This window comes from Culex pipiens, chromosome 3, assembly GCF_016801865.2.
Source record: "Culex pipiens pallens isolate TS chromosome 3, TS_CPP_V2, whole genome shotgun sequence".
NCBI classification, from domain to species: domain Eukaryota; kingdom Metazoa; phylum Arthropoda; class Insecta; order Diptera; family Culicidae; genus Culex; species Culex pipiens.
Window position 1 is genome coordinate 133,214,308 of NC_068939.1, and position 12,423 is coordinate 133,226,730.

Consider the following 12,423-nt stretch of genomic DNA (forward strand, 5'->3'; position numbering starts at 1 on the left):
CAAAAGTGGGCAAACATGTGCACTAATTAAAAAAAATGAAAAACTGCGACTATTTTCAAAAAAGTTACCTAAAAATGGCCTTAACTTGAAAACGGTGCACTTTATCAAAATTTCATTAAAGTAATTTTTGATTGCAAATTTGATTTTACATCGAAAAATGAAGTTGAAAAATTTTTGCGACCAATATTTCGATTTTTTGAAAAAATCAGTATTGTTTAAAAAATTCATAATTCGGTCAAAGATTTTTTGCACAACCTGGAAATTTCTGAAAAGTTGGCATTTAATGTCCTCTAAAACATATCAAAAAATGAAAAAAAAATTAAAAATAGTGTTTTTTCCAAATCAAGTTTTAGTGACAAAAAGTTAAATAAAAAATCATAAAACAAAATTTTACCGTGTATAATTTTTTTCCAGTGTACTCCATATCATAAAAAATCATCAAAATTGTATAGGACATCAACATCAATGGTTTAAATATGTGTGAAGATCAATTAACAGTATCTTGGTATTTTTTGATGATTAATTTTAAACTCGTCTCTGTGACCAGTTTATTGAAATGAGTAAAAAAAAAACATGCAGAAATTATGTTTTTCATGACAAATACTTGTTTCAGCTCTTGAACAAATGGTAAAGCTTTTTAATGTTGGTTTTACTCTAAACCACCCAATTTTTTCAAATATTTGAAGCAAGCTGTGAATATATTTTTGCATTTTTGGAGAACAAACAATAGAAAGTAATTTTTCAATGATTTTTTTTGTATTATTATGCAACATGATTTAAATTATACGATAAACAACACCATTCCACAAAAAGTCTTCTATTTTTTCACATTTAACCCTCCAACACCTGTAGTTGCACCAGTGCTCTATAATTCTTTAACTTCAAATTGTAATTTCTTTAGTATTAGGTATTCAACCAATTTAATCAATACTTTTGCACAAATTCGATTTTCATCTCATTTGGTCATGGTAAACAAAAACATACTTAAAGCTTACCTAATTGTAATAATTTAATACTTATTAAGCAAGATCTATTCCCAGTTGCTTCAAAAAAATTATATTATCACAAATAATTCTGATATCAGAATTTCAGATTTTTTTTTTAATATATAAACAAAACAATACATTTAATTGAACAAAATCATGTTGAGTTTGTTCATTTATTATTTTTTCAGAGCAATTTCAAAAAATATTCCCAAAAATTTAAGAAGATGTATACTTTCGCTTGAATTTTGGGAATTCCCGGGAAATTTACAAATTTCTCGGGAAACGGGACATATTTTTTTTCGGGAATTCCCAGGAATTTTTTTCCTGGGACGGGAAATTGGACGCCCCAATTTCCTCTTAGAAAATTTTCTGCAAATTTATTAAAAACAGTTTTTTCATTGTTTAAAATGCACAATCATGACAATGGACAATGGACTTTTAAAAAAAAATCAAAATTCAAATTGTATACCATGGTTTTGAATAATTTATTTATATGTAAGGTTTTGTCCCTTTCCCCAAAATAAATCATTTTACAGAAAAGTTTATTGTTATAGTTTTGTAGATATGAAGATTTGAAGATTTGAAGATTTGAAGTTTTGAAGTTTTGAAGATTTGAAGATTTGAAGATTTGAAGATTTGAAGATTTGAAGATTTGAAGATTTGAAGATTTGAAGATTTGAAGATTTGAAGATTTGAAGATTTGAAGATTTGAAGATTTGAAGATTTGAAGATTTGATGATTTGAAGATTTGAAAATTTGAAGATTTGAAGATTTGAAAATGATAAAACGTGAATTTATTGAATTAAAAAAAATAAAATTAAAATAAAATAATTTGAAAAATAATTGCTTGAGCTGGGCCAAACACAAAAAATGTAAAATTCAGCAAAAATAAATTTTTATCCATTTTGTAATATTTTTTTGAAGATGTTTAGGAAACTATGCCAAAATATTTTTTAGTATGTATTACTAAACAGTTCCGAAATATTCTTAAATTAAAATTGTCAAACTAATGGTTGGAAATCTTCATTTTCCTCACCTCAGCGACAAAACAAAGTGTCCAATCGTGCATGATGAATGGCCGCGTCTTTCAACCTGCAGAAGCAACGCGTATTTAGTGGTCGTGTCATTCAAATGTACCCCTTCATAGCTACGAGTCCAAATCACGTGGGCGTCATCGTCAGGATAAGCAACGATCTGGCGCACCCGATGATTGATGGACAAATGTCTATTTTCCACGCCGCGTGAAAATTCTCGAAACACCTGGCCAAGACGGAAAAGAGTTGCTTTGGATTTGTACTCTAACACGCGGTGATTCAGTTGTATCGTTGAGTTTGTGAAAAAAAAACGATCTGAATCAAAGTCAAGTACGTATTCCGGTGAATTTTAGCGCATTAATCACCGCTACAAAATAGGTGACCAAAGCCAAAAACGGCTCGCAATACCATTAACTGGACGGTGTAGAGGTACCTCGATGGTTCCAAATTAACGAGCACAGAGTGTGAGTCAATCCTTCACTGTGCAGTGTACCTTCAAGGTGACGAGCGTTTGAGGAAATGATGGTCTACAGAGTAAAGCGACGAAGGATTTCTGTTTGCCAAACTTGACTTGGGTGTGATACTGGCGGAAGGAAAAGCGGAAAATTGGACATGGTTGCGGGTAAAAATATCGCTTCCCGTCATGTTTTTCTTTCGTTAACTAACTCGGTCAGTCAGCGAGGATGGGGAAGGTCGAAAAAAGGGGCACAGCACTGCTGAGTGATGTACCATATTGGTTAGCATCATTGTTGCAACCACTTGTTGGAGTCTTCAACACAATTTGAGTTATGAGATTGCTACACTTTGTTAGGTAACCTGTTTTTACGTCTAATAGGGATTTTTTTAAAATAATTTATTTGGGTAATTCTCCGCCAGCTCACACAGCAGTTGCCCCGACCCCCCTTCGATTTGCGTGAAACTTTGTCCTAAGGGGTAACTTTTGTCCCTAATCACGAATCCGAGGTCCGTTTTTTTAAATCTCGTGACGAAGGGGCGGTACGACCCCTTTCATTTTTGAACATGCGAAAAAAGAGGTGTTTTTCAATAATTTGCAGCCTGAAACGATGATGAGATAGAAATTTGGTGTCAAAAGGACTCTTATGTAAAATTAGACGCCCGATTTGATGGCATATTCAGAATTCCGAGAAAAACTCTGCCATATTCCGTTACTCGACTGTAAACGTTTATAGAACATGTCATTTTAATGGAAATTTAATGTACTTTTCGAATCTACATTGACCCGGAAGGGTCATTTTTCATTTACAACAAAAAAAATCATTTTAAAATGTCGTGTTTTGTCAAACTTTGCGAGGTTATTGTTTAGAGTGTAATAATGTTTTACAAAGTTGTAGAGCAGACAATTACAAAAATTTTGATATAAAAACATAAGGGGTTTGCTTATACACATCACGAGTTATCGCGATTTTACAAAAAAAAAAACAAATAAAAAAAACTTTTTGCGTTTCTCTTTGTTTCGTCGTCCGTGTCTGTCGAGGGTGACGATGAACGGCCATGATCGACGACGAACAACTTTTTCAAAACTTTTTTTCGTAAAATCGCGATAACTCGTGATGTTCACAAGCAAACCCCTTATGTTTATAAATCAAATTTTTTTAATTGTCTGCTTTACAACTTTATAGAACATTATTACACTTTAAAAAATAACCCTGCAAAGTTAGATAAAACACGAAATTTTAAAATGATTTTTTTTGTTATAAATGAAAAAATTACCCTTCCGGGTTAATGTAGATTCGAAAAGAACATTAAATTTCCCTTAAAATGACATGTATCAAAAAATTTTACAGTCAGGTAACGGAAAATGGGAGAGTTTTCAAAACTTTTTTAGTGTTTTTTTTATGAAAAATACGTTTTTTGGAATTCTGAGTACGCCATCAAATCGGGCGTCTAATTTTACATAAAAGTCCCTTTGACACCAAATTTCTATCTCATCACCGTTTAAGGCTGCAAATTATTGAAAAACACCTCTTTTTTCGCATGTGCAAAAATGGAAGGGGTCGTACCGCCCCTCCGTCACGAGATATCAAAAAACGGACCTCGGATTCGTGATCAGGGACAAAAGTTACCCCTTAGGACAAAGTTTTACGCAAATCGAAGAGGGGTCGGGGCAACTTTTCCCGATTTCGTGTGAGTTGGTCGAGAATTACCCATATTTTAACATTGAAAATCGAACCATCAATTGCTAAGATATCGACATTAGAAATGTTGGGTTATTTTGGTGAGACTTAGAACACATCAATTTTCCTGTTTTTATACCTTTGCATGGCAATATCTCAGCAACTAAGGGTCTTATCAACAAAGTTCAAAATATCAAAATATAGAGAATTTTCTAAGCCTCTCAATTTTTTTTAAATGTTCAAACATATGCACTAATTTAAAAAAATGAAAAATTGCGATTATTTTCATAAAAATTGCATAAACTAACTATAACTTCAAAACGGTGAATTTTAGCAAAATTTCAGTGATGTACTTTTTGATTGTAAATTTGATTTTACATCGAAAAATTAAGTTGAATTTTGTTTGCCTATTTCGATATAACAAAAAAAATCTGTATTGATTCCAAAAATCATAACCCGGTAAAAAATTTTTTTGCACAACCTGTAAATTTATATAGGGGTAATTCTCCGCCAACTCACACAGCAGTTGCCCCGACCCCTCTTCGATTTGCGTGAAACTTTGTCCTAAGGAGTAACTTTTGTCCCTGATCACGAATCCGAGGTCCGTTTTTTGATATCTCGTGACGGAGGGGCGGTACGAACCCTTCCATTTTTGAACATGCGAAAAAAGAGGTGTTTTTCAATAATTTGCAGCCTGAAACGGTGATGAGATAGAAATTTGGTGTCAAAGGGACTTTTATGTAAAATTAGACGCCCGATTTGATGGCGTACTCAAAATTCCGAAAAAACGTATTTTTCATCGAAAAAAACACTAAAAAAGTTTTAAAAATTCTCCCATTTTCCGTTACTTGACTGTAAAACATTTTGGAACATGTCATTTTATGGAAAATTTAATGTTCTTTTCGAATCTACATTGACTCAGAAGGGTCATTTTTTCATTTAGAACAAAATTTTTCATTTTAAAATTTCGTGTTTTTTCTAACTTTGCAGGGTTATTTTTTAGAGTGTAACAATGTTCTACAAAGTTGTAGAGCAGACAATTACAAGAATTTAGATATATAGACATAAGGGGTTTCCTTGGAAACATCACGAGTTATCGCGATTTTACGAAAAAAAGTTTTGAAAAAGTTGGTCGTCATCGATCATGGCCGTTCATGGTCACCCGCGACAGACACGGACGACGAAACAAAGTGAAACGCAAAAAGTAACTTTTTCAAAACTTTTTTTCGTAAAATCACGATAACTCGTGATGTTTCCAAAGAAACTCCTTATGTCTATATATCAAAATTCTTGTAATTGTCTGCTCTACATTTTTGTAGAACATTGTTACACTCTAAAAAATAACCCTGCAAAGTTAGAAAAAACACGAAATTTTAAAATGAAAAATTTTGTTCTAAATGAAAAAATTACCCTTCTGGGTCAATGTAGATTCGAAAAGTACATTAAATTTCCCATAAAATGACATGTTCCAAATTTTTTTACAGTCAAGTAACGGAAAATGGGAGAATTTTTAAAACTTTTTTAGTGTTTTTTCGATGAAAAATACGTTTTTTCGGAATTCTGAGTACGTCATCAAATCGGGCGTATAATTTTACATAAAAGTCTCTATGACACCAAATTTCTATCTCATCACCGTTTCAGGCTGCAAATTATTGAAAAACACCTCTTTTTTCGAATGTTCAAAAATGGAAGGAGTCGTACCGCCCCTCCGTCACGAGATATCAAAAAACGGACCTCGGATTCGTGATCAGGGACAAAAGTTACCCCTTGGGACAAAGTTTCACGCAAATCGAAGAGGGGTCGGGGCAACTTTTCCCGATTTCGTGTGAGTTGGTAGAGAATTACCCATAAAAAAATTAAAAAAAGAGTTGTTTTTACAAATCAAATGTTAGTGACAAAAAGTGTAACTACAAACCACAATTTTTTTTACCGTGTATCATTTTTTTCAGTGTTGTCCTTATCCATACCTACAACTTTGCCAAAGACACCAAATCGATCAAAAAATTCCTTCAAAAGATACAGATTTTTGAATTTTCATAAATCATTTTTGTATGGACAGCTGCCAAATTTGAATGGATAATTATATTGGCAAGCCAATGATGCAAAATGGCTTCTTTGGGCATACCGAAGGCATCAAAAAAGTTTCAGTCGGATTAAAAAAGACAAAAAAATTGAATGACCGAAATCTAAGAGAATTGTTCTTATCTGTTTTTTGGCAGAGTGTTCTGTTGAAACAGCCCGAATTTTAGATTTTTCAAACAGATCATAAATTAGGACGAAATTCTTTGTGCGGTTTGCATTAAACAGTCTTTCCGTGCAGTAAAAGAGATCAAGAGTTATAATTATCAAGAATCCGTCAAATGTTACATGGAAGTTTCTTTGATCATAATTTCCTGTGTCTACACTGTTTTAAACTGCAATTTATTGAACAACTTCATTGGTTTGACCAAATTCATAACTTACCTGAACAGAAAATTAATGGTTCAAATTGGTCAAATTTCAAAAAAGTTTCATAAAGGTTTTTTCGTTCAATAAGTAAAAATCATTCATTTTTCATGTTTTATTTTGTTCTCTTTTTCTTACACAGGTTTCAATGTTTAACAAAATCACGAGGCTTCATAAAATAACACTGCTTTTCATAGACATAAAACTTTTATGACTTAACTTTGAAGGCTTGTCTAATCACTTGTTAACACTTTAGTTTCCAAATTTTCTTAAACTTCACATAATCCTTTATGGTAATCCATAAGCAGCTTCTGTACAAAAAAAATATCCCCCACCAAATTTGCACTGTTCTTACTTTCAAACCCACTTGTATCCTTCCACTAGTTGAACTGTCTTATCACACTGAAACACTTGATACCCGGAACGCAACTGGCGAACTTTGCCCGTTCTGGCGTCTATTTATTGGATCTCGGCGTTCTAAAACCGGACCGATCTTTGACGCGCAGAAACCCACTTCCATGCGTCAAAGGGGGTGACTTCCGGTGTACCACGCGTTGTTCTATCCTTGGAGTTCCCATGGGGCAGCAGTCTTGTGCTCGGAAGAATGAAGTCAAAAGGCCAATTTTATTTTGGCTTCACACGCACTTGTACTGTCCCGTAGAAATTTGGGTTGGTCTTCGAGGTGAACCTACACAGTAGCTGCAGGTAGGCCAGAAATAGGTAGGACTCTGGAGATTTGGCAGACCCATAAAGGTATCTTCATCAGGAAAATTGAAATTAGTGCCTCAATATTGGGATTGTTTTATGCATACAAAATATTTTTAAAATTCGTAAACATGTTAAAACCTTGTAGTAATGCATTTAAGACAGTTTAAGGATTTGTCTTGAAAATGAATATAAGGCCAAAAAATGAATCAATAATTGGAATACTAACTCTATGATTCTGAATTACAAACAAAAAATACAAAATACAAAAATATTAAAAATAATCATTAAAAACTCCGACTATAAAGCAACATGAATCCCTGAATAACAAAACCAAAAAACCACAACAGCACTCGAAACTAATCTTTACACAACCCATAACACATCACCGAAATGTGAACCGCTCCAAATTTCCAATTTACCTGCCACGTGTTAAAATGCATACGATGACGTAAAGGAATTGGATCATGGTTTACGACAAGTTTATGATTCCTGGCTGTCTCGTCACACGCCGTGGAAAATGCAACGCATGACAGACATTTTTACGAGCCGTTTGCCGCTGTCAGCGCTGATTTTTCACTCATCGCAGCAAATTGGAGGAAGTTTTGCCACCCACCTACCCAGAATGTTTAACACGTGGTTTTTTAAAGCATAATGCATAAAACTTTTGTGGCTTTAAATTGAGTGAGACTAGATGATTTCTTCTAAACGACGAGGAATTTCTTCTTCTTGCAAATAAAGCATTATTTTTGCAAGCCACGTAATGAGTTTTTCGAAAATTATTATTTAAAAAAAAGGAATCTGGCAACACCGTCTTAAGTTATGATCACTTGAGTGAAATATATGGACTATTCACGGCCGGATTTCCGAATACATAATACATAAATGTATTTTTTAGACCTTTATTTTTGGCAACACTGTTCTGAAATTTTGAGACTTAACTGGAATTATAGATTTGTTCAAGGTCAAATCTTCTTTAAAGCCAGGGTTGCCCGGTAACAAATACATTGATATTGACAGATTTTCCAGATTTTTCAATGTATGCCCATTTTGAATAACTTTTTGATAAGAATGAACAAATTAATTTGAAAATAAAAAAAAATATAGAATGTGTATTCCCAATAGAAAATGCAAAATCAGCATTTTTGAGGCCATGAAATCAGTTAAACAATCTCAAATTATGAACTTATGAATTAACCCTGTACTGCTCAATTTTTTTATCGAATATTTTTATTTTTCCCTTATTAAGAAGGTCATTTTAAGCAACTTTTGTTCTACCGAAAACTTGACTTCTCTTGTTATATGTTTTTCTAGTTTCATTTTTAGTATTTTAATTAGCATTTATCATGTTAAGTTTATGATTGGTTTTGGTATTATTTGGCCTATTCTACCACCTCCTATCATTACATTTTGTTTATCTTATTTTTTCACGTTTTCAGACACTTTTTTAATTTTTTTGCTCGTTTATCACATTTTCTGCTATGGGACCATCCATAAACCACGTGGACACCCTAGTGGGGCGGGGGGTATGCCGGTTGTCCTCGATCCATACAAAAAAGTTTTTTTGTATGGACAATTGTCCACGAAGGGGGGGGGGGTAAGAGATTCCCAAAAAAGTGTCCACGTGGTTTATGGATGATCCCTATAGAATGACACCATTATAATTTAAATTTTAAACACAAGCGCATAGTCTGGGACACTGCAAAAATTTCTGTATACTTCTTTTTACTTAAAATACAGGAAATGTAAGTAAAAAAACATAGACAAAGTGACGCCTACAATTTTTTTTTAAATTAGCAAAATCACATAAAACAAGTCAAACTTCCAGCCCTAAAATTTTCTAAAATTTCAAAAGTTCTTCTTTCCAATAATTTTTAAAGATGAAAAATTGGTTGAAAAATTGATTTTTGGGGAATTTTTCGATCCAAGCCCGTCTAAAAACGGGGTTGAGTTGTAGAGGGTTAGTTTTTTGTCTGCCATTTTTTTAATCGATAATTTGCCAGATTTATCAAGTTTTGGCCTGTGTAAAGCAATGGATAGGTATTTCAACTTTGAACTACCTTTCTCCTGAACCATAACAATTAATAATCATCCAGCGTGGTCAACTGTACAACAATAAACACAAAATTTTATAACTATAATATTGATGTAAATACAAAAACGGCTCTTCTGAGCAAGGGTCCTAATTTTCGGTTCAAAGTTCAGAAATCACTCTCTAATCGCCGAACGAATCTTTGCCGACTATTCGTGAGCGAACACGACTCGCTAGCTGCTAGCTGCTGGTCAATCGCTTCACAAATACTTCGTGAATTTCTTCGCCTACTGCGTCCGTCGGCCACAGTCATAAAGCAATATGTTCAGAGAGGAGAGAATGTAGCAATATTCCAGCGTGGCGCTCAGATGGCCTGCACTACCAAAGTTTGCTATAAATTTGTATTTGTCATGATGGAAAATGCTTTCAATCGTGTCTTTGATGTTGTGTTTCAACAAAATTACTAAATATTTTTGATAACATTGATTTTAAGCAAAGCCAATCGCAAACTATTTTGAGTCATCCTTGAGCGACATAACGCAATAAGTTTCTCTGAACCATTCGCTGTTTAGCCGATTTGAGTGAGAGGGAGAGCAAAAGAGAGCGTATTCAGTATCGATTGGTGTGGAAATGACAAACGGTAGAAATACATCAGAGCAGCGTGCGTCGCGTTCGATTTGTGCTCGCGAGTGAGTGAGTCTTTTTGAGCAATCAGAACCATTGCTTTTGAGTTATTGCTTATTTGAAAAGAACAATAAATTTCCCACTTCATGAAATGTCCCAAAAAAATTAAAGTTGTATATTCATGATTTGTTTTATAAAATAAATACGTTTTTTCGGTATTTGGAGAGGGGGACGTTTTTAACTTAAGACAGGGTTGTCAGATCATCAAACTTTTATTTTGGTTTACATTATAGTTTCCTAGTTAAAAATATGATTCCCGATATCATGAATTGGAGAACCACCAGAAATTAATTAACGTACTAATGGTTTAAATTCTTCGTGGTTCTTAAATTATTTCACGATTATGGGAATTGTTTTTGTGTAGGTGTTCTGTTATTGCTGCGCTCGATTTTTGCGCTTTGTTTAGAAAAAAATCAATGGTTGACATCTTTGCGGTTTCACAGGCCTGCATCAAACCAATCCCATGAAATTGAATGTACCCGGACACAAATCAACTACTTCTGAGAAATACAAAACAAATGCATCTCTCAATCTGGTAATTGAAATGTCCATCAGCAAACGCTCGCTCTGCCACTCCGACGACCAATGAAAAATCCGCTTCTGTCAACTCCCGGTTGTTGTTGTCTTTTTTTCGCTCCTCACTTTTCTAGGTGAGTTAAAACATCAAGGAAAAAAGGTGCCACAATGTTACCCCGAATATAACGTCGTCGTCGTCGTCACCCCTCTTAACGCGCCTCAAAGATGCACTTCGAGAGCTGTGCTGTCAACTGAACGAGAGTGGAATGAATGAAGTTGAGACAGTCTTTCAAAAAAAAACAAGTAAAGCAAAAGGAGAGCAAAACGCATCGCCGCAACGCAACTCAGAGAGCTGGTTAAAAATAAATTACAAAACCTCTCATAAATGTAATTAAATGGTGGAATTTTAATGGCGTGCCGCGCGACAAGTGTGCCCAGGCAGCCACCGTGTAAGTGGCAGTGTCAAGAGGAAAGTGGTTTTGTCCCCTCCCAGAACTTGCTGCCTGCTACCTGTTGGACGGAGCTTCGAGGTGTGAAAATGTCACTTGCGTATAAACATAGTATTTGTGGGGTGTTGCGCAATCACTTAATTGAAAGTGGGGAAATGGGACATTCGGACTAATTAAAAGCTGTCACAAATTGTTATGATCTAGGTTCGAGAGCAGATATTGAACACACTACTAATCGAATGTTTTTTCTTATCTTTTCAGGTAAACCCACGTTAATGAAATAATAATTGTAAGTATTTTGTATGGGATTGAAAATAGAACAGCATCTTTGTGTTTAAAAAAAATACCATATCAGCTATATAATGTTCAGTATTATAATTTTTTTCGAAGTTTTTGAATAATATTATTTAAAATATTGTTGCCAACATTTTCCCGTGTAAATAAATTCCCCTCGAAAATATATCAATACCTCTAGTCATTGCTCCAAAAGCACCAGAATATCAATTCAAATATCTATTTAATATCATAAAATATGGTCCAGATGACTTGTTCACAAATACCATGTATCTGACCGAAATGGCAATGAATTATGACAAAATTATCAAACCATTAATTTTCACTAATAATGGAATGTTTTCACCCGGCCAAGTAGGAATAACCAAACGGAGGTCATTTCAAAATAATAATAAGTTTTGTTAGTTGAAAATCATGTTCATGACCTTCGGTATTTCGAACAAAATAAATTAGGCTAAAACTTGTAATGAATTTAATAGTACTATGTAGAGGGTGACGAGCGGGAATTCCCGGGAAAAAATTCCCGGGAAATCGACCATTTTTGGACCTCTCGATTCCCGGGAAATTTGGTCGAGACTCCCGGGAAATTTTAATTTTATAAATATTGAAGCAAAATTATATAAACTAATCAGAAAAATGTTTGTAAAATTCGAAATTATTTAGAACATTGCATGTTCAACGTAAGATGTTCAAGTTCGAATAAACCAAATGCATCTCTTAATTTTAACTTAATCAAAAACTCCAATAACTATAATTGAGAGAACCCAAAATAATGTGGACCCCAAAACATACCTTAAAGCATACTTAGCAGTTAGACCCCAGAAAGGAACTGTAATATATTTTTTTATTTATTATTTTTAAGAGGGAAAAGCCTTTTCAAGATAAGTATAATTTCCATATCTTCTTCAAGCATAGCAATCCACATAATCTAGTTTTTTGAGTTTTTAAAATTCTTAGTAAGGTAATTTAATTATATTTTGGAAGAAAAATCTTCTGGCAATCTTTGTAAAGCTAATTATGAACGCCAATTATGAACATTCGGGGTTTCCTGATTACTATTTCTTCATTGAATATTTACAGTTGACCTTGAAATGTAAAAAACAACTTGAAATTGTTGTTTTGAGTGGTTATTTATCATGTTGC

At 33.7% G+C, this 12,423-nt stretch overlaps 1 protein-coding gene across 1 annotated transcript in view; it reads left to right on the forward strand.

Moving 5' to 3' along the window:
• The window catches only part of LOC120428676 (uncharacterized protein DDB_G0271670-like), a 119,116-nt gene extending 107,831 nt beyond the window's left edge, over positions 1-11,285 (forward strand). The window contains exon 5 of the mRNA XM_039593725.2: positions 11,248-11,285. Within this exon, the coding sequence (XP_039449659.2) occupies positions 11,248-11,270 (23 nt within the window). The 3' untranslated portion in view covers positions 11,271-11,285. The remainder of the gene's footprint in view (positions 1-11,247) is intronic.
• The last annotated feature ends 1,138 nt before the right edge of the window (positions 11,286-12,423 follow it).